Genomic DNA, 23,425 nt, shown 5'->3' with positions numbered 1-23,425 from the left:
AATAGAGAAAGGCCGTCTTTCCATTGTCTTTTATAAGGCGTATATGTAAATTTTGAGGCGAAACGTTATCAATCGTAATCATGTTCTGGAAAGAAAGTCACTTAAAATTCATGAATGAATAAACTTGTGATTAATTGTTTTGAAGAAAGATTTTAAACTTATATACATGCATACATATATATGTATATATGTATATATGTATATATGCATATATGTATATATGCATATATGTATATATGCATACATGTATATATTAATATATATATATATATATATATATATATATATATATATATATATATATATATATATATATATATATATATATATATATATATATATAGACTATAATATTTAAACTTCTTTTTCAGGTTGTACAGTATAATCCGTACATACAAGTGATTTCAATCTTTTTACATGGGGGACTATAACTTGAACTTAGATTCCACTGATGCTAAGACTGAAGTGGAACAAGATCAACTGGTTGGCTGGGTTAAAAAAAATATTTTGATACCAGACCAGAATGGTGGACTTGTCTCAACTAATGCATTTGGAAAAGTTCAATTTAAAGGTGCAACTAGAAGAGCAACAGCCAAGGTAAAGTATTTTACTTTCTAAAAAGTTTGTACTTTATTGCTTAGAATCAATGGGTTGATTTGTAAATATTAAAGGTGGAAAATAAGGTGGTAGCAAGAATATCTTTTAGGTTTATTTTGAATCAGTTTAAAGAAAATTATTTATAGTTATATATGACACTATAGATACTTCTTTTAGTTTGCCAGAGTTGGTGTAAATACAGAAGCCTCGGATATTTTTAAACTTTTGAAGGAAGTTTGGCAATTGGAGCAGCCACGTTTGTTGATATCAGTCACTGGTGGTGCAAAAAGTTTCAGTTTAAATCCAGGGCTTAAGAACCAGTTCACTTCTGGTCTTGTAAAAGTAAATTATTTTTTTAATTTTTACCTTTTAATAGTGTTTTTGCAATAAACAGAAAGATTATATTCTATTAGTTTGTTAAGCATAAGAGAATGCATGCAAATATATTTTAGTGTTGCAGTTGTAATTTAATTAAACAAATATATCAGTATTAAGTGAATAAGATAAAAAAAGATATTTTTTGTAATTTTACTTCTAAATTGCTCGTTTTTATAATACTTTGGCAATTTTAGCAAACAGAAGAAAAAAATATAAATATTAAATCTCTGCTAAATGTATTCAAAATTGTAATACATTATGAAATTTATTTGTTTAAAATTTTAACACTTTATCAAACTTTATTTATTAAATACTGATGCATTTGTTTAATTAAATTACAACTGCAGCACCAAAATATATTTGTATGCATTCTTTTATGCTTAACAAACTAATAGAATATAGTCTTTGTGTTTATAGTCTTCTGTTTATATTCCAGAATTGATGATTACGATTGATAACGTTATGCTTTAGATTTACATCTATGCCTTAAATAAAAAAAACACAGATACATATATATGAGTCTCAGTTTATTGTAATGATGTTTATGCCCAATTTGTGATAAAAAAAGGCTGGATACCTTTAGTAGATGCTAAATAAAAACTCTAAGACATGCAGATAATCGTCACTTTTTCATGTGTAAATAAAAAAGTTTTTATGTATAAAACATTAAATTTCAAAATATTTTTGACTTTTGAGAAATAAAAGACTCTTCGAGATATATAAAAAGCACTCAGCATCCATAAAATTACATGTTTAAGCATAAGTATGTACTGAGAAAAAAATTTTGTATTTTGGTATAAATTATCTGGGTCAAACAATAAAGTTCCCATAATTATAAACAGAAGCAATTTAGAAAAAAAGTTTTAGATTTAAATAACTTTCATTGGTAAACCCGTTTAAGTGCTTGTATAAGAATCATAAAACATATTTTATTAAATTACCATTTATTTAAATATTTTTTTACCAAAAATAAGATGTAAAAAAAACAAGTTTTTAAAATATTACCTATGATAAATATAAGCTATGCTTTTATATATACACCACTTCTATTACTCATAGGTTGCACAAACACCTGGAGCATGGGTCATAACTGGTGGAACAAATACTGGTGTCATGAAGCATGTAGGTGAAGCATTACAAGGAGCAACAAAAGCATGCATTGGTATTGCAACATGGGGAATAGTTACAAATGCAAGTAAATTAACTGCTGAAGATGGTGAGATAGGTGGGAATCTTGAGTACCAGGTTGCATGTAGTTTGGTACAAAGAGGTGCATTTTTAGATCACAATCACACTCATCATCTATTGGTTGATGATGGTTCTACAGGAAAGTTTGCTGTAGAAATTCCTCTAAGATCAAGAATTGAAGAGTATATTATGAAAGAGGGTATATCTTATACTATTTTAATCTTTTTTGGATAATTAAAAACTGCCAAGAAATATATATAGTTTTTAACAACTTGTAAGTATTATCCAATCTGGAGTTAAATAAAGTACAAAACACAAGTTTGAAAGTCATAGTTAACTAGTTTAACTATTTTTGCTCTTTGAATTTTAGGTTAAAAAGCATCATCAAAAAAGTTTTTGTTTTTTTTTGTCTTGTTTTTTTTTCATTTCTTTGAGAAGTTAGTTACAATTTAATAAAATTGTTGACTTACAGCTGGTGTGCCATCTGTACTAATGGTTGTAGAGGGTGGACCAGGAACACTTAATACTGTGCTTGGAGCTCTTATGAAAGAGCCACCTTTATCTGTTGTGGTCATTGTTGGTAGTGGTCGTGCTGCAGATTTACTTGCTTATGCTTATAATAGGGTGGTAGATGTTGATGCCATTTATGATGCTAGTAGCTATGACAAGTTGTTGTTTAACAAGGTAGTAGAACTTCTTCCTGAATTAAAAAGAGAGAGCAAAGAAAAGCAAATGGTTTTTTACAAAGCTGTTTTAGATTGCATGAGAAACAAAGATTATGTTAGTAAATAAACTTTATATATTTTCTATAAAATGTTTTGAAATATTTAATTAATTTTTTAAATATATGTTTTTGAAAATGTTTTAAATACTGTAAAGCTTTTTTGCTTTATTTTTTACTTTTTAACATTTTCTAGTTTAATTTTTCTCTATTTAACAACTGTCACTGCCATCTTTTCTTTTTATTTTGTTTTTGATAACTAGGTTACATTGTTTGAAATGTCAAAAAAAAGTGGTGTAGATGAAGCCATTCTAAAAGCACTTTTGAGAGGTCTTTAAAAAGTTTTTTTACTTTGCTTAAGTATGGTTTTTTGTTTTAATTTATAACGAAACTATAATACTCTTTTTAAGGGTATTTTTTAAAATATGCTACATGATAAAACAATGGTGCTGACCAAATTTCATTTAGACAATATTTAGAATACCCGAAATCATTTTAAGTTTTGTGATTTTGGCAAAATTCTTTGTTTTTTTCTTTTGCTAGTTGAAAATTGGGAAGCTGTCCCATCCCAATTATAGTCTCTTAATCTTTAAACTAATTCTAAGAAACCTAATTATGAGAAACCTGTTTTTCATATTTTCTTCTTCAACAGAAAGTTTTTCATATTTTCTTCAACATTAAGAGTAGTTTAAAAAGCAAAATGATTTCCATGAGTGGCAATTTAAATTTTTTATAGCATACACTTTTTATTTATTAATGCATATCAAATAATGAATTTTTTGGTGGATTTGACTAAATACATTGATCTTTTACTAGACTTTTTCTGACTGCTTCAATCACCTAATCATATAAATATATTTTTTTGAAATCTACTTATGAAAGAGCTTTAAAGGATACTACAATAAACTTGTTCGACATTTTCCAGTGATGTCAAATCCCTGGAAATTTTTTGCTGAAATCACAAAACTTAAATTGTTTTGGGCATTTACAAAAACTGTTCTAAGCAAAAACTGTTCTTGTTAAAATTATTCTTTTTTTTTTTTAACTATTTATAGGAGGTAGAGAGTTAGCATTATATGATCAGCTAAAACTGACTTTGTTATGGGATCGTTCTGATCTTGCGAAGGATTGTATTTCACAGTGTAGTCAAACTGAGCAAGAGGTCTTTTATTTAGTCCTAAGTATTTTAAGGAGTTCATCTTAACTTTTAAAAACTTCATTTCTTAAATGCTCCCACTTATGCTTCAAAGTATTTCTTATACTTAACTTTTATGCTCTAACTTAAAGTTGCAAAAGAAATGATCTAACTTAACTACTGAATTTTAGGAAAAAGACCTTAATTCTGCAATGATCATGGCTTTAGCAATGGATCGAGTTGAATTTGTGAAATTGTTTCTTAACTATGGAATCAGTATACAAGCTTTATTGAAACCAAATGTACTTGAGTTTCTCTATGGTTATCGCTCTAAAGGTGCTCACTCAATACTTAAACACTCAATTAAAAAAGGTGATTATTTACCAGCCTCTGGAGAGTATGTAAAAGTTATGGAGCTGCTATGTAGTTTTGAGAAATACGATACTAAGACTATTTCAATATCATTAAACAAAATCAAAAGTGTGGTAAATGATGCTTGTTCAGATTTCATGAGGAGAAAAACTGATGTGTTCATAGAGGTAATTATTTATAAATTTCTTTATAGTAAGAGTACTAATAAAAGTTATAGTTATAAAACTCTTAAACAGCAGCTACAAATGTATTCTATGTAATTTTTAATTGTTATATTTAAAAAAAAAGGAAGAGATCTAATCAGAAATAATCAATTTATTTCTGCGCTGCTTTTCTTTGAAATAAAAGAAATACTAGAAGGTAGTTTAATAATATATTATTAATTTTTACTAACATCGTCATGCTCACAGATTGAACCCAAATAAGACAAAACCTTTATGAAAGTTTTAAACTTCCATTAAAAGTGTCTATTAAGAGTGATTATGGTTTTTTCAATACAGTAAAAGTTTTTAACACTTTGTTCAAAATTTTTATCGCCTGAAACTTGATGAGTTTATTTTTTATCAATAACTTGTTCTGGAATATATTTAGATTCTATATTTAAAGCAGTAAAAACTAAATCTTTTGAAACAAAGATTTGACATTATTGTAGAATTTATTTAAATTATGATAACAAATGGCAGAAATATGTAGCTTCTGGATTCTGCATTGATATCTGTGTTACATTTAAGAAATGAGATCAGTCAATCTTTCCCTGTTTTGTTTTTTTTTCTTCTAAAAAATGGATTTGAAAAACTTTTTCTTAAATGTGCCTAACAACTCTAGCTTCAAATTCAAATGCTAAATAAGTTTAATTGGATTTAATCTATAACCCATTATTTAAGCTGTAATACAGTCTTGTTTTAATAGTTGTAATAAATTACCCTTTGGTTGAAAATCTTTAATGAGTTTGTAGAATTTTGTAGGACTTTGTAGAAAAGTCTTTGAAACAAGTTCCTTACATATTAGGCTTGACATAAATATATTATTTATTTAATGATCATAATTTAACAAAATTCAAAACTAAAAAAAATAATAAAATATCACATGAATATTTGTTGCTATATAATGATTTTGCTATGTTCAACTCAATAGCTATGTTAAATCTTTTATTTTGTTAGTTATGTTAAATCTCTTAGCTTGTTAACTACATTAAATCTTTCAAATTGTTATCCATGCTAAATCTTTCATCTTGTTATGCTAAATCTCCTATCTTGTTAACTAAATTATATCTTTCATCTTGTTAACTATGTTAATTTTTTTATCTTGCTAACTACATTAAATCTTTCATCTTGTTCACTGCTTTATCTTTTATCTTGTTAACTATGTTAAATCTCTCATCTCAACTATGTTAAATCTTTTGTCTTGTTAACTGTGTTAAAACTTTCATCTTGTTAACTGGGCTAAATCTTTCATCTTGTTAATTATGTTACATATCTTACTGTCTCTTAATTATTTTCTATACACAAGGTGGTTGCTTTGTTGAAGTTCAGAAAGATGATCATAAAAAGAATTAATTGTAAAATTTTGGTTATTCAGTATGAATTTTTGTGGTTATTTCAGAACAATTTGAACCACTCTGGTTATAGATGAATAATAGGGTGACTATCTGTTATGTCTTTCTGTTTTGTTTATGATGCAGAATAGTTTTTAAATAACTTCATGTTACACCGCATTTCTATGACCCTATTTAAAATGCTATTTACTATAAGATTAGAAAGAATTGTTAACTAAAAAGTCATTTTCAATGTCAAAAACTTGTTACTTTTTAGTTCTTTAAAATCTTTCTCATGATTCAAAAGCCTGGAACACATTTTACTAATTATTTTCAAGTTATTTTGAAAATAATTAGTAAAATGTGCTCCAGGCTTTTGTAGCACATAATTTATGTTTCTTAAAACTTCGTTTATTCATTTCACAGTTATTTCAGTACAAGGTCTCTATATTTATTTATTATATGTATTTATTTTTTTATTTTTTGTTAATAACTATATAGGGAGTAAGTTTTTTTATGAAATATTTATCAATATTTTTTTCAGGGAAACACAGGCCAACAAGAATTTGAATATCCATATAAAGAGCTGTTTTTTTTTGCATTGCTCTGCAATATGCCTGAAATGGCTCTTTACTTGTGGAGTTTTGAAGAGGAAAGTTTAGTAAAAGCGTTTTTTGGCATTGTAATCAATAACTATTTAGCAGAGATGGGAAGAAGATATGACCTTCCTGATGATATTACATTTCAAGTTGAGCAAAATATTTTGTAAGATTTTAAGTTATCTTAAGTAAAGATAAAAGTACTCTAAATCTAGAGGAAAAAATAAAATAATGTATTTCTTTTAGTTATAAATTTTATGTAATAATTCTGAAAAATGTGATTCTTTTTTAAAAATACTCTACTAGTCATAAAAGTTTAATTTACACTTTAAATAGCTTAAATACTACATATTAACATTCTACCTATTGTAAGTCTTGTAAAAAATGTGCTATATCTAAAAAGCTATGTAAAAAAATTTATGTTTTTAGAGTTTTTCGCAAGCTTTGTACAGACTTGCTAGATCAATGCTTTAAAACAGATAGAGAGAAAACTGAGCAACTTATTACCAGCAGCTCTTTGCAGTTTAATTCCCATACTTGTTTAAGTTTGGCTGTGTTAACGGATCATAAAGAATTTATTTCCCACAATGCTGTCCAGACTATCATGAATGAAGTTTGGAATGGATCTATAAAAGATCCTGACATATCTCGTATACAATTGATAATAGCTTTGTTTTTTCCTCCATATATTTGCACATTTGAGTTTCTCAAAGACACTTCTCATGAACAACCAGCAGCTGAAACCAAATATAATTTGCTATCATTAAATGATAATAATGGTATTAAAACTGAAGAAACTGCTTTAGTTGAGAAGTAAGATATTAAAATATTTTTTTGAAAGCTCTTATGAAACTAAAAAATACATTTCTTAAAATGATAAATTGATCATTTTACAACCGTTTTTTAAATATGGAACTGATTTTTTTTAGTTTACATACCAACTTGTTCTTTTTTCTTTTGATGTTACAGTTATATCTCATTAAAATTTATCAAATTTTTTTTTTAAAGAAGTTAAACTAAGTTCTTGTTGTTACTTATTGCTGAATATTTAGAATGGAGTTGCAAATTCTGCAGATGGTTTTTATTTGTAGAATGTTGTAAGCAAACTATGGTAAAAAAATCTCTAAAAACCTATAGCATACACTTTTTATTTGTTAATGCATATCAAATATTTTTTTATTATTTTATAACTCTAGTGATTCTACTCAATTGTTAAAGAGTAACCCAGTATCTTACAATTCAATTTTAATTCCAAAAGAGCAACCCGTAGATGTTGAAATGTCATCTTTTGCTAAAATAAAGAGTTTCTACTTTCAAACTCCAGTTGTAAAGTTCGTGTCGAATTTAGTAAGATTTTTTAAAAAGTATTGTTTTGCATTAGCATTTTTATTTTGTTATACTCAATTTTTTTTTTTTCTCTATTTTTGTAAAAGAAAGTATCTTTCAGTTATTTATAAAAATGTAAACTTATTTTATTAGTACATTGTTTAAACTTTTGCTAGTGAATTTTTTTCTGTATTTTAGTTTGGTTACTTGATTTTTTTGGCCTTTTTTGCATATGTTTCAATGGTTAAAAAAGACACCACAACACCATCAATTGCAGAATGGATTTTAGTTTTATACATTGGTTCCTTGACTATTGAAGAAATACGTCAAGTAAGTTTATGATACATCAAATTCTTGTAAAATGATTGCATTTTTTCCTAATTTAATCTAATGCTTTCTAAATAATAAAAGGTTATACAAGATGAAGCGTTAACATTCAATGAAAAAATTTCTAATTGGTGGTCTAGTTATTGGAACAGATTAGATGGGGCAGCACTATTAGTCTTTTATGTTGGACTAGCTCTTCGATTCAATCAAACAACTTTAGATGCTGCACATGTTTTGTATGCCATAGATGCGGGGATGTGGGTGATAAGATTACTAAATGTTTTTTATGTGGATCAAGCACTGGGTCCTTATGTGGTTATGATATCCAAAATGGTATCTATTTCTTGCATTTATTTTTTATATTAGAGGAAAAATTGGTTTTATGAATGTTTTAAAGCCATTAAAATCGTGCTTTTTATTTATTGTCATGTCAACCACTTTAGTTTTTAGATATGGTGAACTTCTTACTGATACTATTTGTGTTTCTTGTTGCATATGGTATTTCTGCTATTTCAATACTGAAGCCACAAGATGGTGGAGCTAAAATGTTTATAGATGCAATATTTCACCCCTATTTTAATATCTATGGTGAACTTTTTATTGATCGGGATCCTTCAAATGGTTAGTGCAATAATGGTTTCTTTCAAGCTTAAGTAATTTTTAAGTATTTAAATATTTCTTTATGTTCTTTTTTTTTTTTTTTTTTATTTTTTTTTTTTTTTTTTTTTTTTTTTTTTTTTTTTTTTATAGATAATAGTACACGCTTTGGAACACCAGTAATTAACAGTTATTCTGAACCAATTGCTTGGATACTTCTGGGATCTTATCTGTTGATTGCAAATGTTTTGCTCCTCAATCTTTTAATTGCTATCTTTAAGTAAAAAAAATAATTTCAAAAAAAAAATCTTTTGAAGGATATTTTTAAAGTCATTTATGTTTAAACTAATCAAACTAGTTTATACATACATTGTACATATTAGATTTAATTTGTACAATGTATGTAGAAACTAGTTTGAAGCTTTGAGATGTTAAATCATTAAATAACTTATTTAAGACCTTACTTCTCAAAGATTAATATGTCATTAATTTGTTAAATTAACTGACCTTTTTGCATCATTTAGCAATACTTATGAAGAAGTACAATCTAATTCTGAACAAATCTGGAAATTCGAACGTTACAGCTTGATCATGGAGTATTCTAACCGACCACCACTGATTCCTCCATTTATACTTTTGTGCCATATTTACATGTTAATAGTTTTTTTGAACGATTTGTATCATGGTCGATCACAGCAACCGGAGAAGCATTTAAGTACATAAGATTTTGTTTTTTATAGTTTTTGTGAGTAGTATCATTATTTTTCACTATCATCATCTTCATCATTGTCGTCACCATCACATAATCATCATCATCAACAATGCTTTTATTGCCATGATTGTTTCAAAGAGTATAACAGTTTCTAGGATATTTTCCGATTGAATGAGAAATGTTTTTCTAATGATTATTCAATCTTTAAAAAATGCGATATAATTGTTACTTTTCTTTTTTTTCTTAGAACGTACCTTGACGGAGCAACAACTTGATGATGTGAGTGAATTTGAAAACGAATGTAAGTCTTTCCTTCTCAGAAAAAAAGGGGAAATTGAAGCAGATAAATCAAATTAAAAGTTTTTTTAGTTGTGTGTAACTTTTTTTACTTTTTTTAAAACAAATTTATGTGAAAGATATTTTAATATGAAATTTTTCTATATTTTTTTATTCTGTTTCTTAATTTGTCTTTTTTAATTACTCTCCTTAAATTACTTGATAAAAAAATATTCATCGCTTTATTTTTTTATCTTCCTTTTCGTGTTTCGTGTAAAAGTGTTTTTATATTTTCTTTATTTAAATTTTTTGATCATTGTAATGCCTTATTTATGCACTATTTTTGTTTTTTATTTAATTTTGATCATTGTAAAATATTTATAGTTAAAAAAGATTTGCAATCAAAAAAGAATTTGAAATTGATTTTTGGATTCAAATCTAAGGAATTGAGATGCCCGGGGCATTCACTGAATAATCGGTGTGGCGAGGGGCGTAAAACCCTAGGGGATTTGCTGCTACATATCCGAATGATAGCATTAAGAAGATTTAAAATAAAAGCGAGTTTAAAACAATTTATATAATTAAATATAGAGAGCTTTAATATTTTAGAAAAAAAAAAGTGACACCTCGCATTCCTGATGTTGTTTTGCTTCAAGCTTTCTAGACATTACGCGGAAGTTCTAATTGATTAAAACCGTTTAAGTTATTTTTATAACAAGTTTTAAATAAATTTATGTAAATTTATGTAAAAAACTTGTCACACCAAAATTGCTGTGTTTAAACGCAAAAAGAGTTTGATTTTGTTAAACTTCAGAAAATTCAATTTACATTAAAAGATTTTTTCACTAAAAACCGAGCAATGAAACGCCGATGCTAACATTTTTTTGTTTTAGAAGGGAAAAATTTTCAAAGCGATTACGCCTAATGAGAGGTCTAATCAGGCCACACAGTAAGTTAAAATCTAAAAAAACTGGCAAAATACCCCCCAAAAAAATAATTGCAAGAAACTATTAAATTGAGTTATAATGTAACTTATACTATCAGAAGACTAAAATGAATTCCATTTTGATTAATATTTAAAGATTCACCAATTTTTAAGGATTCTGCATGTTTTCCTGAGATTTTTAATTTTATTTTTATTGCGAAACTCGCACACAAAATGCACGCTTTAATGTCACTCTCTTAAGGTTGATATGAGTAAAAACAGTTCAAAATTTAATTTGAAGGCATATGGTTAAGGTAATTGGTAACATTTTTAACACTGCCATTTTGATTTTAGATTGTTGTTTCTAAGATCTTTAGAAATTTACCTCGAGTTGTTTTGTTTTTTTTTATATTTGTTTAATCTTGGGTTCCACTAGATTCCGTAGTATTTTTAACACTTTCCTATCGATGTATGATATCAGAAAAAAAAAATCAGTTGCCTAAACTCAGTAGCGTAGCGAGATCGTTGGGTGTCCGGGTTCAGGTTTTTGTTGGCCTGTGGCTATTTAATGACACACTTAAAAAATTTCTTACGTATTTTACACAAATGAACTACAGTAAAAAAACTACTATAAATGACATAACCAGAATTATGCAGGAATAAGTTAGTCATTAGAAATATCGTCTTTGTACTTTTCAACAAAACTGCAATTAATTTAGAGAGCTTTTTATTAAAAGATTACGCTAAATTTTTGGGAAATAGAAACCGGAAATGACTTACAACATGCTGCAGAGAAAAAATTTAGTTGAAATCCTTTTTCTTTTATTTTGAAGTTTGTACATCTACCTTCCATTTGGAAGAAAATCCTCTTGCCTCTAAGCAAGCTTTTTGAAAATCCCTACGTAGAATTAGCCTAGTTGAATGTAGCTGCACCCAGAAGTTCAAGTGCTATGCAAAGGTCAGCATTTTTCCTCTGCAACAATTTTGATACCACACGCTCATATCGAAGAACTTTCTCTCAAAGGATAAGACGCATAATGAAATTCTTTTAATGCCTTTTTTAAGATGAAGTTGTTAAAAACAGCTTAGCCGGTTAGAAGGACATATCCACTGTTTGTTTATTTATTTATTTTTTTTAAAATAAAAACAAACAGTCAACAAAATTATTCATTTTTTAAAAAAGAAATTTTTTTTTTTTTTTTTTGTGATAATTATATAATGTCGCAGCTAATTGTATTTAAAACGTTTTTAAAAACTTTCTGGAAAAAAGCAAGCTTTAGGAACCTCTTTAAAATATGAAGACGAACAAAATAAGGCTCTTGAAAAAAAATTTTTTTTTTTTTTTTGAAGAAAGATATTTAAATTTTAGTTTAAATTAGCTCTAAAACAACTTTTTGAAGGATGCTAAGGCCAAGGACCGAAAATTGGAATCACTTTGAGGAAGAAGTCAGTAGAAAACCTGACATTTTTTCAAAGTGTAAATATTGTTCTGCAATTTGCAAGTTGGCAGACTGCAACTATTCTGGCATGAGATCACATGATCCTTTCTATAATGTAGGAATGGAAAAAGCTCCTGCACCTGTGACTGCCAAGCTGATTAAAAATGTTTATGTGTGCCTGTTTCCTCAGAATCTTCAGAAAAAGTCTTCAGTGCCGGTGGTGCAATTGTTCTCATAAAAGAACAAAGTTGCAGCTTCAAAAAGTTAAAAAATTGTGTACATTCAACAAAGCTACCCTAAGGTCCAGATCAAATGGTGGCTTCTAACCAGTCAGGATGAAAAAGAAAAAGAAGAAGATTTGTTTAAAGAGGTTCCTACCAAGGACTCTCAGGATTCAGCTGCTTAAAATCAGAAATCTCCTACTTCGGTTCTTAAACCGGCGCTTGAAATTGACGACTAAATTAAATTAGCTCATTCCCTTTGTGGTGGTGTTGATTTACTTCACTGCTTAAAACTTATAAAATATGCCATTTGGTGATTAGTGATTTCAATAAAATTGTCTTTGAGATTAAGTTTTAACTTTTAATCTTTTTCTTAAATTTAATCACAAACACAACCTTTAACATGATTAACCTGTCAAGTTAACAATTTATCAAGGAAAACGTTGTTGTTTTTGTTTTTTGCTGTTTTTTGCTTCGCCTTAAGTCTCAAATCTTGAATAATTAAAAAAATCAAAATTACAGATAAAGTTTTGTTCATTTCTTTTTAAAGTTAAGTAGTGTATATGTCAGTAATTTGGCGCTAATTTACTTTTCTACCCCCCTATTTTTATTTTTGATTATGATAGAAAATTTTATCCTGATTAAGAATCGTATAAAAACATACACCTGAAAACCAAAGGAAAGTTCTCTAATTTGATGTTGAAGTGTCAAAAAAATATACCAAAAACGCTAATATTCGCCATCTTTTTTTACAAAACTACTAAGTTAATAATTCATGCAGTAAACATGAAATTATTTATTAAAAAAACTTTATAGCCCGGTTTTTATTTCGCTAAAACATTTTATAGAGAAATTTGTTATGTATTTTCTTTTTAAGTATTTTTTTCTTGAAAAAACTTCGAATTTCAATAAGTTTTTTTCTTATTTTCAGATTATATAGATTTTTTTAAAAGTATATTAATGATTTTAGATAAACAAATGTTTATCTAAAATATACAAAATATACATAAATATTATTCAAACGGGATATTCATCTACAACTTGGTTCCAAAAGTGAAAATAAGAATGTTCTTTAAAACGTTGCGCCCACATAAATTCTGACAAATAATCGGGAATCATTTCTCGATTTGTGGGCCCAAACATAGCTTTAAATTTGGCTTTGCTTCTTTGCCACATTGCCTCAACCCTGTTTGTTGTAACACTTGTTGCGAGATCAACAAAATGTAAAGTATGGTTTACTGTACCATGTTGAAAGCCTTGCGCTGCTAAACCTCGGTATGCTGCCCACATATCGCTCCATATTTCAGTTCCAGGACGAATCCATTGTATGATGATGGGTAGTAAGGTTGCAGCATCGCGGTGCGCTACAGGAATGAGTAACCCTTCTTTAGTCGCTATATCGTACGCACCAAAAATCCATTGATCTTCCACAATTCTACCTCGGTTGTATTTCCTTCTTGAAAAAAGTGATTCATCTATTTCCACTATTGAACCTGGTCCTCCTAATTGCACACGGTTATTAAGGAAATAAGTAACGGCAATGTCTCTACAAAATTGATTCCAATCAACAACAGTTTTATTGCTACCAATTTCTAAATCCTTTTGAATGTCTTCTACTGAAAGGCCACGACTTTTTCCGGCGCTACGAGTCCAAATATAAGTAATACCTATTACTTGCCAAAGTTTCAGTTGAGATCTTTCAAAAAAACTCCCAACACGAATACTTATTTTCTTTTTGCATTGTTTTTGCATGCATCTCCAAATCTTTCCATCGACATTATCACTATTTTGTTCGTTGCACTGGATGTTACATCGAGGACTGACCATATTGATAGCAAGTAAACCAAACTCCCTGCACCAACGGATACACTCGTTATTATTGTTTTTAAACCTGCGACCAATTTCCGGTAAATTAAGGCTATCAAATTCAATAATAGTCGGTCGTCTAGCATTCGCCATTTTAATTTTAAAACAGAAATAAAGAAACATTTCTTATAGAGAGAGTCTTATAATTACATTTTGTTTTTTGCAAATTTTTTGCATCGGAATTTTCATGAATACTTTCTGAATTTTCATGAGAATTTTAATTACTTTTAAACTACAGAAACCAGGCGGCGTAATTAAATAGTGAAATTTTAAAGTGTTGTAAAAAAAGATGGCGAATATTAGCGTTTTTGGTATATTTTTTTGACACTTCAACATCAAATTAGAGAACTTTCCTTTGGTTTTCAGGTGTATGTTTTTATACGATTCTTAATCAGGATAAAATTCTCTATCATAATCAAAAATAAAAATAGGGGGGTAGAAAAGTAAATTAGCGCCAGTAATTTTATTACTGTTAGTTAGGTTTTAAAAAAGATAAATTTTTTGGTCAGAAAAAGTAAAAAATATCGTTTAGTATCGTAACGTATTGATGTATCGTTATTTGTTGATTTACGAATATCCAAACATCGTGTCGTATTGTATCGTAACAAAAAAGCTTCGATACGCAGATGCTTACTGTCATTTTAGCAAATACTAGTGTTATCGCATTACGCTCTATCCTTTCAAGACTTCGTACGTGAGAAAAAATTTTTTTTTTGAATTTTTAAGAAATTTTCTTTTTAAAAAATTAATAATTTTCTTTTTAAGAAATTTAGAATTTTCTTTAGAAATTTTTTTTGAAAAAAAAAAAAAAAGATAATCCTGTAAGCATGCACGAATGCCGTTCAATTAAAGATTTAAAAATCATGCTCATAAATAAGCATGATTTTTAAATCTTTAATTATGCTCCGTGAGCATAACTTTCAAGTGGAAAACTTCTATTGTGAATTTGGATCATTCCTTTTCATGGTATAGCGTTGAATGGGATGTAATGTTTAGTGGCATCAGTAACCCACCTGTGCATCCATCTCTTGACTCTTATAACACTACTAGTTTAGCTGCAATATCTTCCTATATATCTAAAAAGTTATGTGGCATCTCATACCTGTGGTTTTCAGATCGCAAAACCTTGGTATCAGATTCCATAACAAACTAAGCTTGGTCCTTGAATCCTGAAAGTCAGATATCAAACAATCCGTGCAAGGTACAAATAACATCAAAAGAGCTCAGGAGACTTAGCTGGAAAATTCTCGCGATGCTGTTGTTTTGCAGTAAGCTTTAGAATATTCATCGAGGTCTCAAGTTTTTCTCAAAAAAATTTAATACTGATAAAAGTTCGAGTCTTGACAAACTTCATTTAACTGATTTCCGCTATAAAAATATTTGTAATCTTTTAGAAAAAAGCAAAAAAAAAAAAACCATCAACGTGACTCGTCCCATAATCGCGTAATTAAAATGTAAGTTTTGTAGATAGTAATTAAAATGTATTTTATAGATATTTAAAAATATTTTTCAACCGTCTCCCCCGTTTTTTTCTTTAAAGTTTAGTGGGTTCTCTTTCACCCTTTCTTACGCCCTTGAGCATCTTCTTCATACCACATAAACTGTTCCTCATACCACATAAACTTATCTTCCTCATACCACATAAACTGTTCACGCTAAGGCTTTGCGCACACCATCAATGCGGTAAACGATGATCAGTAAAGAAATTTTGTTTCCGCATTGCCGGCAACTGCGGTTCAAAGATTTACTTTGTCACCACATTATCGGTGCGGTGACGGCGAATGCAGTTATTTTTGCGGTGAACATCAGTTAACAAACGGTGCAATAAATTTAAATTTAGTTAAATTTAAATTTGTTGCATCATTTAGTAAAAAAGCTGTTCTGAGAAAGTTTAAGTTTAATTTCTTAAAGAAAATGCATAAATATGATGATATTAAACCAAAATATTATTACCATGGTTTTAAAATGAAACCTACATATAACATAATACTTAAAGACCAACCAAATTCACAGTAAAAAAACACAAATAATAAAAATGAAAAGAAAAGAAAACTACAAAAACCACAGCAACAAAATGTCACTTTCATATCAAGAAGTCTTTAAAAAATTTAAAAAAAACCACAAAAAACACACGTACTTACTTCCATCGTACTTTTCATGTTGGCCCAAAGTGTCTTATATCTTTGCATATACCTCGTCGTTTTCACGTTTCTGTCCTTGCTGGCCTTTTAACAGCTATGCAACTTCAGTTGGATGTTCAACATTATGATGATTGGTGAGCTAAAAGGTGGGCAATCGGTTACAGCAAAACTTTTTCTGTAAAACGCTGTTTCCCAGATTTTTCTAAGAGTATTTTGTAATTTTTAGCGTAAAACAGGTTAATCCGCCAAACCAACTGCACACCTTGGCGCACAGACGCAGTTAAAGTTAATGCTCACCACATCTGATCGCCGAGTTTTCACCGCAGTGACAAAATTTGTCACCTCATTGTCGATGACACTTGGTTCGGGAATACTTTCCATTCCGTATATGAAGTTATTTCACATTTACGAGGACCGCACCGAGTTAACCGCATTCACGGCATTCACAGTACCGAATCGATGCGGTGCGTTGACCCTAAATTTCACCCTGTAAACACTGCAAAAGAACAGTAGATATAAAAAAAACTAGAGCCTAAAAAAACAGAGAATAAATAGTTTAACCGCAAAACACTTTAAAAGTATAAATAGAATTATTAAAAGTTTTTATTATAAATATCAAAAGTTTTGTGAGGAAATATTAAATTTTAATAATAATTTAAAAAAGGTAAATGTTTTAAAAAGAGGTTTTTCTGTTAAATTAAAAGTTAAAATAAACCCAGTGTTTACATTTTGCAAAATGCGTATGCATGTATATATGTAAGAATGTTTCTTATCTAAAGTAAGTATGTAGTATCGTGTTTATTGGGATGTTATAAATTTAGATGAATATTATAAATTTAGTGAGTATATAGTGCTGTGTTTATTGGGAGGTTATGAATTTAAGGAAATGAGTCGTCGCGAAACAGTGGTTTATCATCAAGTCACTGAAGAAACTTCTTTATTCACTACTTCTACGATAAACGTCGCTGATTCAACAGTTGATCATTTTATAATTTCCCAAAAAAAAAGTATTTACTCAGCTATTACACTTGCAGAAATATTTCAGAAAGTTGTTTATACAACAATAGTAACAAGTTTGGTGCTATACTTATGCATCTACCTACAAAGTGGCACAAAATATGCACTTGTGGGTTATTTTATTTTCTCATGTTCATCATGGTTTACATCAGCAACAGTAAACTTATTAGATGATTTCTTGCCAAAGAAGAGTGCTATAGTGATGGGGTTTGGCTTTTTTATCAGTGGAGTTGCTCTTTTATCTGGATTCTCGCACTATATGCTTGATATTAATGTTTTGAAATATGTTATTTTAGTTCCTCTTTATTTAATATGTTTGGGAGAAAGTTTATGCAAAACACTAATTGGTGATTTTGGTCATGAACAGTTCTCCAAAACTCATTTTCCTGAGCAATTACAAGTATATACAGATAAGTTGTATTGGATAGGACATTTAGGTGCTTTGTTTTTAATAGCATTTTTGCTTGGAATTGCTGAATTTGCAAGTTTTGAAGTAACTTATGGATTATGTTGTGTGTCTCTTGCTGCTGGAATTGTTTCTTTTATGATTGGATGGTCAAAGTTTGTCAAACAAGGTGATCTCCGAAAAGACAGTATAAAGCTTTTATATTTGCTCATTAAAGAAAGCAAAAAAGTAAAGGATGAGTTATTTCAGCGCAGCAAGAGGTAAGTCCTTTTAAGATTGCTTTAAAAAAATAACCCTGAAAAATTATGGCCTTAAAAATCTCAGTCCCTGGAATAATTTTGATTTTTTTATAAAATTTAATGAAAATGCTGAAATGGTCTTGGAATTTTATAGAACTCTCTCAGAAAAATAGCTAAATTTTTAAAACCAAAAAAAAATCTCGAAAATTTAACCTTCTAAATCCAGTCAATTTTCTAAAATTTATAATTACTATTTGTTAAATAGTTTTTGGGTTTGTCTACATTATAGATTTAAGGAAGAAGTTGTATTTGGGTGTATTAAGTAAACCCATGATGATTTGATCTGATATATGAAGATCTCATTTTCTATTGAATAATTTATCTCATACATAAAAATGTTACCTGAAAGTTCTTAAATTAGATTTTAAATAACTTGGAAATGTCAGGTTAAAGTAAAAAAAGGAAATCTTGAAAAATCCTTTAAGCTACCATAATAAATGATTGTGATCAGTTTATTGGTATCCTTTAAGATTCATATAGAATATAGCAAAATATTCTAAATGTAAAAATTAGCAAAAAAAATTGTTTTACTATTGTTTTACTTTTAATACAGCTTGTTGAAATATATTTTATTTTTCTTTGTCAATCAGTGAAGCGGTTGATGGTTCTTCAAGTGTGAAGGGTACTCCTCAGCATTGGCTTGATTATGCAAAAACAAAGTTTGGAGGCTCATACTCTGATGCACTTGTACAAGAAGCCAAATCATTTTTTAAAATGTCTCAAATATTTATGTCATTTATTCCTTACTGGATATGCAATGCACAGGTTACGTATCTTTTTTTTTTTTTTTTTTTTTACATAGTATTAAACTCGAATTATTACTTTTACAAAGACATTTGACCAGACTGTTAGATTATAGATGTAGCTGTTATACTATAGCTCAAATTGATAAAGATTCAATACAACTAGGTAACTTAAGCTGTTGTTGGATTGAGCTCATTATTCATATTCATCTTCTAAGTCAGACATTGAAATAATTGTTAAACTAAAAATTGACCATGTCAGGTTGATTTAATTCCTGATTCAATGTACAATTTGGCGGTTCTGTGAAATCAATTATTTACACACCTTTTTAGTCACTGACTTTTTTATTTGACAATAAAGTTTACTTATTTTTTTGCATCAATCTATCTTCATAGACTCTTAGGCAATTATTTTTGCTGTGTTTATTCCAGGGTTATAGTACATTCATTTATCAAGCTTTCCACCTTGACAATTCATTTGGGAGTGTCACTCTTGCTGTTTCATGGATTGCACTTGTTAACATCATTGCTGTACTTTCCTTTGTAAAGTTACTTGAAAAAATTGTATATCCTGCCCTTCGTAGGAATGGTCATCGATTCCCTACAAAATGGAGGATTATTGTAGGAATGATATGTGCACTTATATCTATGTTTTTAGGTATGCAGATTTTTTTTTGAGCATCTAATTATATTGCTTAATCAAAAGTTTCAAAATATTTCTTATTACAATCAAGTTTCATTATAAGCTATTTCAAATCTCAGATGTTATCCTTCTTTATTACAGCTGACTACCCAACTGGCTAATACAAACTGCCTAACTGATATTAGTGATTTATTTAGAAAGATTTCAAAGTTTCTTTTAAATAATTTTAGACAAATATTTACTGTGTTTAGAACATTTTACTAAATTCTAGACTAACAAAATTCAATATAACTGCAAATTATCATGAATTATTTATAAAACACATTTACATTTATGGTGCACCTGTGTCCTACCTACATAAATTTTGGTTGACTCAGAGGTTTTCAATTTCTAAACAAATAATTTTTTTAAATGTAAAAAATGAATTTGTAAACAGCCTTACTTATATTTCTAATCCAATAATTTTTCACTGTAGCTGAAAAAAATGTAACTACAAAAATATTTTCTAAAAAATGAAATTTCAAATGTAATTTATGTAGGAATATTCATCATAACTTTTTGTTGTTTACTATAAATTATTGAAGCTCAAACCAGAAAATTATGATATCATTAGATATATTACCAAAAGTATTCTATATTTCACTTCCATCCAAGTTAAATGCCAGTCCAATAAAAGCCAGTATAATTAATCATGAGAAATTTGTAGTTAAAATTAACCTTTAGTTGTAGTTAAAAGTAATTGTTAGGTTAACTATGTATGCTAGTCCTAATTGCATACTTTATTTTCTAAACCTTATGTTAGAAAATTTTCTAGAGTTGTTTATTGCCAAATTTTATTATTTCTGCTTATGCTAGGAAAAACTAAATAAATTTTGTGAGGCTTTATTTGCAATGCCTCTGCTTTGACTCCAGGGTGGCGCTGTTCTTTGGAATTTAAAAGGCTCTTTGTTTTGTATTAATGCTGGTTGTTAATAGATTATTCATTGAGAATGGTTAAAGGTTATGAGAATGACTCAAGATTTAGCTTTGACAGGCTTTAGCCTTTTGTTTTAAATGTCATGTGCACTAAACTCAAAGCACTATTTTTAAAATAAACTTTTCTAAATATAATAGTTAAGTTATTAAACTTCAAATGTTTTTTTACTAAATTAAAAATAAATTTATCCAAAAAAAATTTTTTTTAATAACTCTAATAAAAATACTTAACTAAATAATTAAACTTAAAATATTTTTTGTCTCATTCTTTTTTTTTTTTTTTTTTTTTTTTTTTTCTAATGGCAATTGGCTTTATTCAACTTTCTCAACTTTTTCTGCTGTGCTGCCTCGTTCTTTTGCCCTTTTTTTGCCCTTTTTTGAATAGTAGAATAAGAGCATCTTTTGATTTATTCTTTACTATGAATTATATGGTTAGGTCTGGTATTTTAATGAAAAGTTTATGTTAGAATAATTTTCTTAAGAAGCATTAAGTCAATATCTGCCAAACCAAAAATATGTCAAACTCAAATCTTTATATGCAATCTTCCTATCTCATACAAACCATAAAAAAAAAATCAAATCTTCATATGCAATCTTCATATCTCATATGCAAGCCATTCTTTAATTAGGACAAAACAGATTTTTTTTTTTAAAAAAAAAAAAAAAAAATACCTTTATTTTTTTGTCACTTATCAAACTATTGCTTATAAGTTCATATTTTGCTTCATGTTTGGCTTTGTTTTTTTAGGTGCATATTTACCAAAAGAATCTTTATATAATTTTCTATTTATCTCAAAACCTAAATATAAAGAAAGTTTACACTGTTATGTTAGTGAGTGAGAACAACCATCTGAATATATTTGAAGTTTGCAAAATGTAGTAAGAGAGGATGGTGAGAAGTGGGACACCCTGTGTAGTTTGACATTCCATCAGCAACTAGGACTATACATAGTTCAGTTGCTAATGGACAATTATAAAATACATAACTTTTTTCTACTTCATACTTGAGTTAGAAAATTTTTGGATTCTTAGAGCAAAAAAAATTGTAGAAAAAAAACATTGCCTTAAGTTAACACAACCTTTGCCATGTTAAAATTAAACACATCAAGTTCTTCTTTTATCTGAATATCTTTAGTTAATCATTAAATACAATTAATTGTTGTTTTTTTCTCTTTTTGATATGTAAAAATTTTTATTTTAGCAGTTTTATTTTAGTTTCTTGTAAATCAGATAAAGAATTTAAGTAAGCGCATTTAAATATTTTAAAAATTATTTTTAGCTGGCACGCTGCAGTTTTTCATGCAATATTATGCTCATAATGAAGGCACTAAGATTCATATGATAAGCAAAGCAAGCATTGCTTATGTTCCACGAGTACATTTGTTATGGGCTGTACCACAGTTTTTATTTCTTGGTATGAGTGAAATGCTTGTTGGTTTAACAGGTATTATCATTACATGGTTTGTTTCACAAATTTTTCATGAGCAACAGCATTTTTTCTGCTTTTTGCAAGAAAATAAAAGTTCTCAGTTAATTATTTGATTTTTTTTTAAATGTGATTTGATTGGTGCAAAAAAAATTTTGCAAAACAATTTAGTCATGTGAAAATGTTTCAACTACTAAAGTGTGTTCTTTTTATTTAGGTTAAGAAAACTGGAAACTATTTTGAAAAACTAGTTTAATTGTTTCATTTTATTTATATTCTTTTCTAGGCTTGGGTTTGGCATGTAAACTATGCCCTGATAAATTTCAAAAAATTATCACAAGCGTATACTACATTATGGTTGCCATGGGGAATGTTTTGACATTGTTTGCTATTTGCGCTGGTGTTTTTCCATCTGAAAACTTTTTTCAAGGCTACGGAGCAGTAGGTTATTTTTACTCTTTATCTGGCGTGGCTCTCATTGCAATAATTTTGTTCACAGTAGTATTGTCTCACCAAGATTCTACTATGTTTTTGGTACCTCATGAATCTACAGTATCCAGTACAGCTCAAAATCCTTCTGATGTGGTACCTTCCATTTTATGAATTTATTTTAAGTTTCCTTCGGAAATGGGCAGCTTTTTCTATTCCTTTCTGGTCTTTTTAAAAAAAAAATTTTTTAATTTTTTTCGTTTTGATTTGTTATTAATTTTTTCTTTTGTTGATTTATTACTCTATCTACGCATATTGTATTTTTACACATGAGGCATCATATTCCCTTTGAATAGCTTTCGATTGTCTATCTTATGAGTAAATCCGGTAGTTCGATTTGTTTTGTTGTTTATTAGCTTTGCTTCATTCAACTTCAAAACGTTGCACGTTTCTTAGGTTATAAATATGTAAAATAGAAAAGAAGAAAAAAAAATTAGATTATTTGAAATATTTATTTTTAAATAAATTACGATTTTGTGTAAATGGAATCGTTCAAACTATCTTTTCTTTGTATTATTGGTTTTAAAAGATTGTAAAGAGCTATTAAAATGATCAGAATTTTATATTCTATTAGGTTTAACTGAAATTTGTGTTGGCATTTAATTCCTAAGGTCACCTTTTTCTAAAATATATATTAAAGTTCTATAAATTCTAATTGAATATTTTCCTGTTATGATTTCAATCGTTCATTTTAACAAGAACAGAGAAGAAATTTACAATATATCGTTTACAACTCGCTGCCGAGTTTACAACTCGTTTACAACTCGCTGCCGAGTTATGGAAATTTTAGAGTTATACAAAACTTTGCCGATTCTCTCCTAGACTCTTCAAAGAGCTGAAAATTGTTTTCAAACTATTGAATCCCAAGTAGCAAATGTCCACTTTATTTATAAAATAAACACGTCACACAAGATTTCAGCATCGTTTTCGGAATCGTCTCATTAAAAAGAGTTGAAACTATTCAAAAAGTGTAATAACAGAACTTCAATCAAAATTATTTTTATTTTGCAAATACTGCTGGCAAACATTTGAACGATTTACAAATAGACCGAGAACAAAACCGGTATTTAACT

At 28.3% G+C, this 23,425-nt stretch overlaps 3 protein-coding genes across 3 annotated transcripts; 2 read left to right on the top strand and 1 right to left on the bottom strand.

Annotated features, from left to right (window-relative positions):
• Positions 1-340: 340 nt before the first annotated feature.
• LOC145192072 (transient receptor potential cation channel subfamily M member 3-like) lies at positions 341-10,174 on the top strand. Its single transcript, XM_090078915.1, has 16 exons — positions 341-597; positions 775-939; positions 2,035-2,362; positions 2,636-2,943; positions 3,148-3,214; positions 3,940-4,046; positions 4,211-4,558; positions 6,470-6,690; positions 6,954-7,337; positions 7,721-7,871; positions 8,049-8,180; positions 8,262-8,510; positions 8,621-8,798; positions 8,928-9,054; positions 9,299-9,489; positions 9,734-10,174. The coding sequence occupies exons 1-16, from the start codon at positions 418-420 to the stop codon at positions 9,841-9,843; spliced, it is 3,246 nt and encodes a 1,081-aa protein (XP_089935041.1). The 5' UTR covers positions 341-417; the 3' UTR covers positions 9,844-10,174.
• A 3,190-nt stretch (positions 10,175-13,364) lies between these two features.
• Positions 13,365-14,306, bottom strand: LOC149891655 (uncharacterized). The gene has a single exon (XM_090077974.1). It carries the CDS (start codon positions 14,304-14,306, stop codon positions 13,365-13,367), a length of 942 nt encoding a protein of 313 aa, XP_089934100.1.
• A 2,496-nt stretch (positions 14,307-16,802) lies between these two features.
• On the top strand, positions 16,803-22,938 carry LOC145185868 (solute carrier family 15 member 4-like). Its single transcript, XM_080061909.2, has 5 exons — positions 16,803-18,037; positions 18,667-18,841; positions 19,252-19,477; positions 21,717-21,881; positions 22,150-22,938. The coding sequence occupies exons 1-5, from the start codon at positions 17,241-17,243 to the stop codon at positions 22,464-22,466; spliced, it is 1,680 nt and encodes a 559-aa protein (XP_079918035.2). The 5' UTR covers positions 16,803-17,240; the 3' UTR covers positions 22,467-22,938.
• The last annotated feature ends 487 nt before the right edge of the window (positions 22,939-23,425 follow it).

Source organism: Hydra viridissima, unplaced genomic scaffold (genome assembly GCF_058129835.1).
Source record: "Hydra viridissima isolate aposymbiotic clone 2 unplaced genomic scaffold, HvirCarnegie_v1 scaffold_2, whole genome shotgun sequence".
NCBI lineage: Eukaryota > Metazoa > Cnidaria > Hydrozoa > Anthoathecata > Hydridae > Hydra > Hydra viridissima.
Note: the sequence above shows the minus strand (reverse complement) of the source record. Positions and strands in the feature narration are given on the sequence as shown.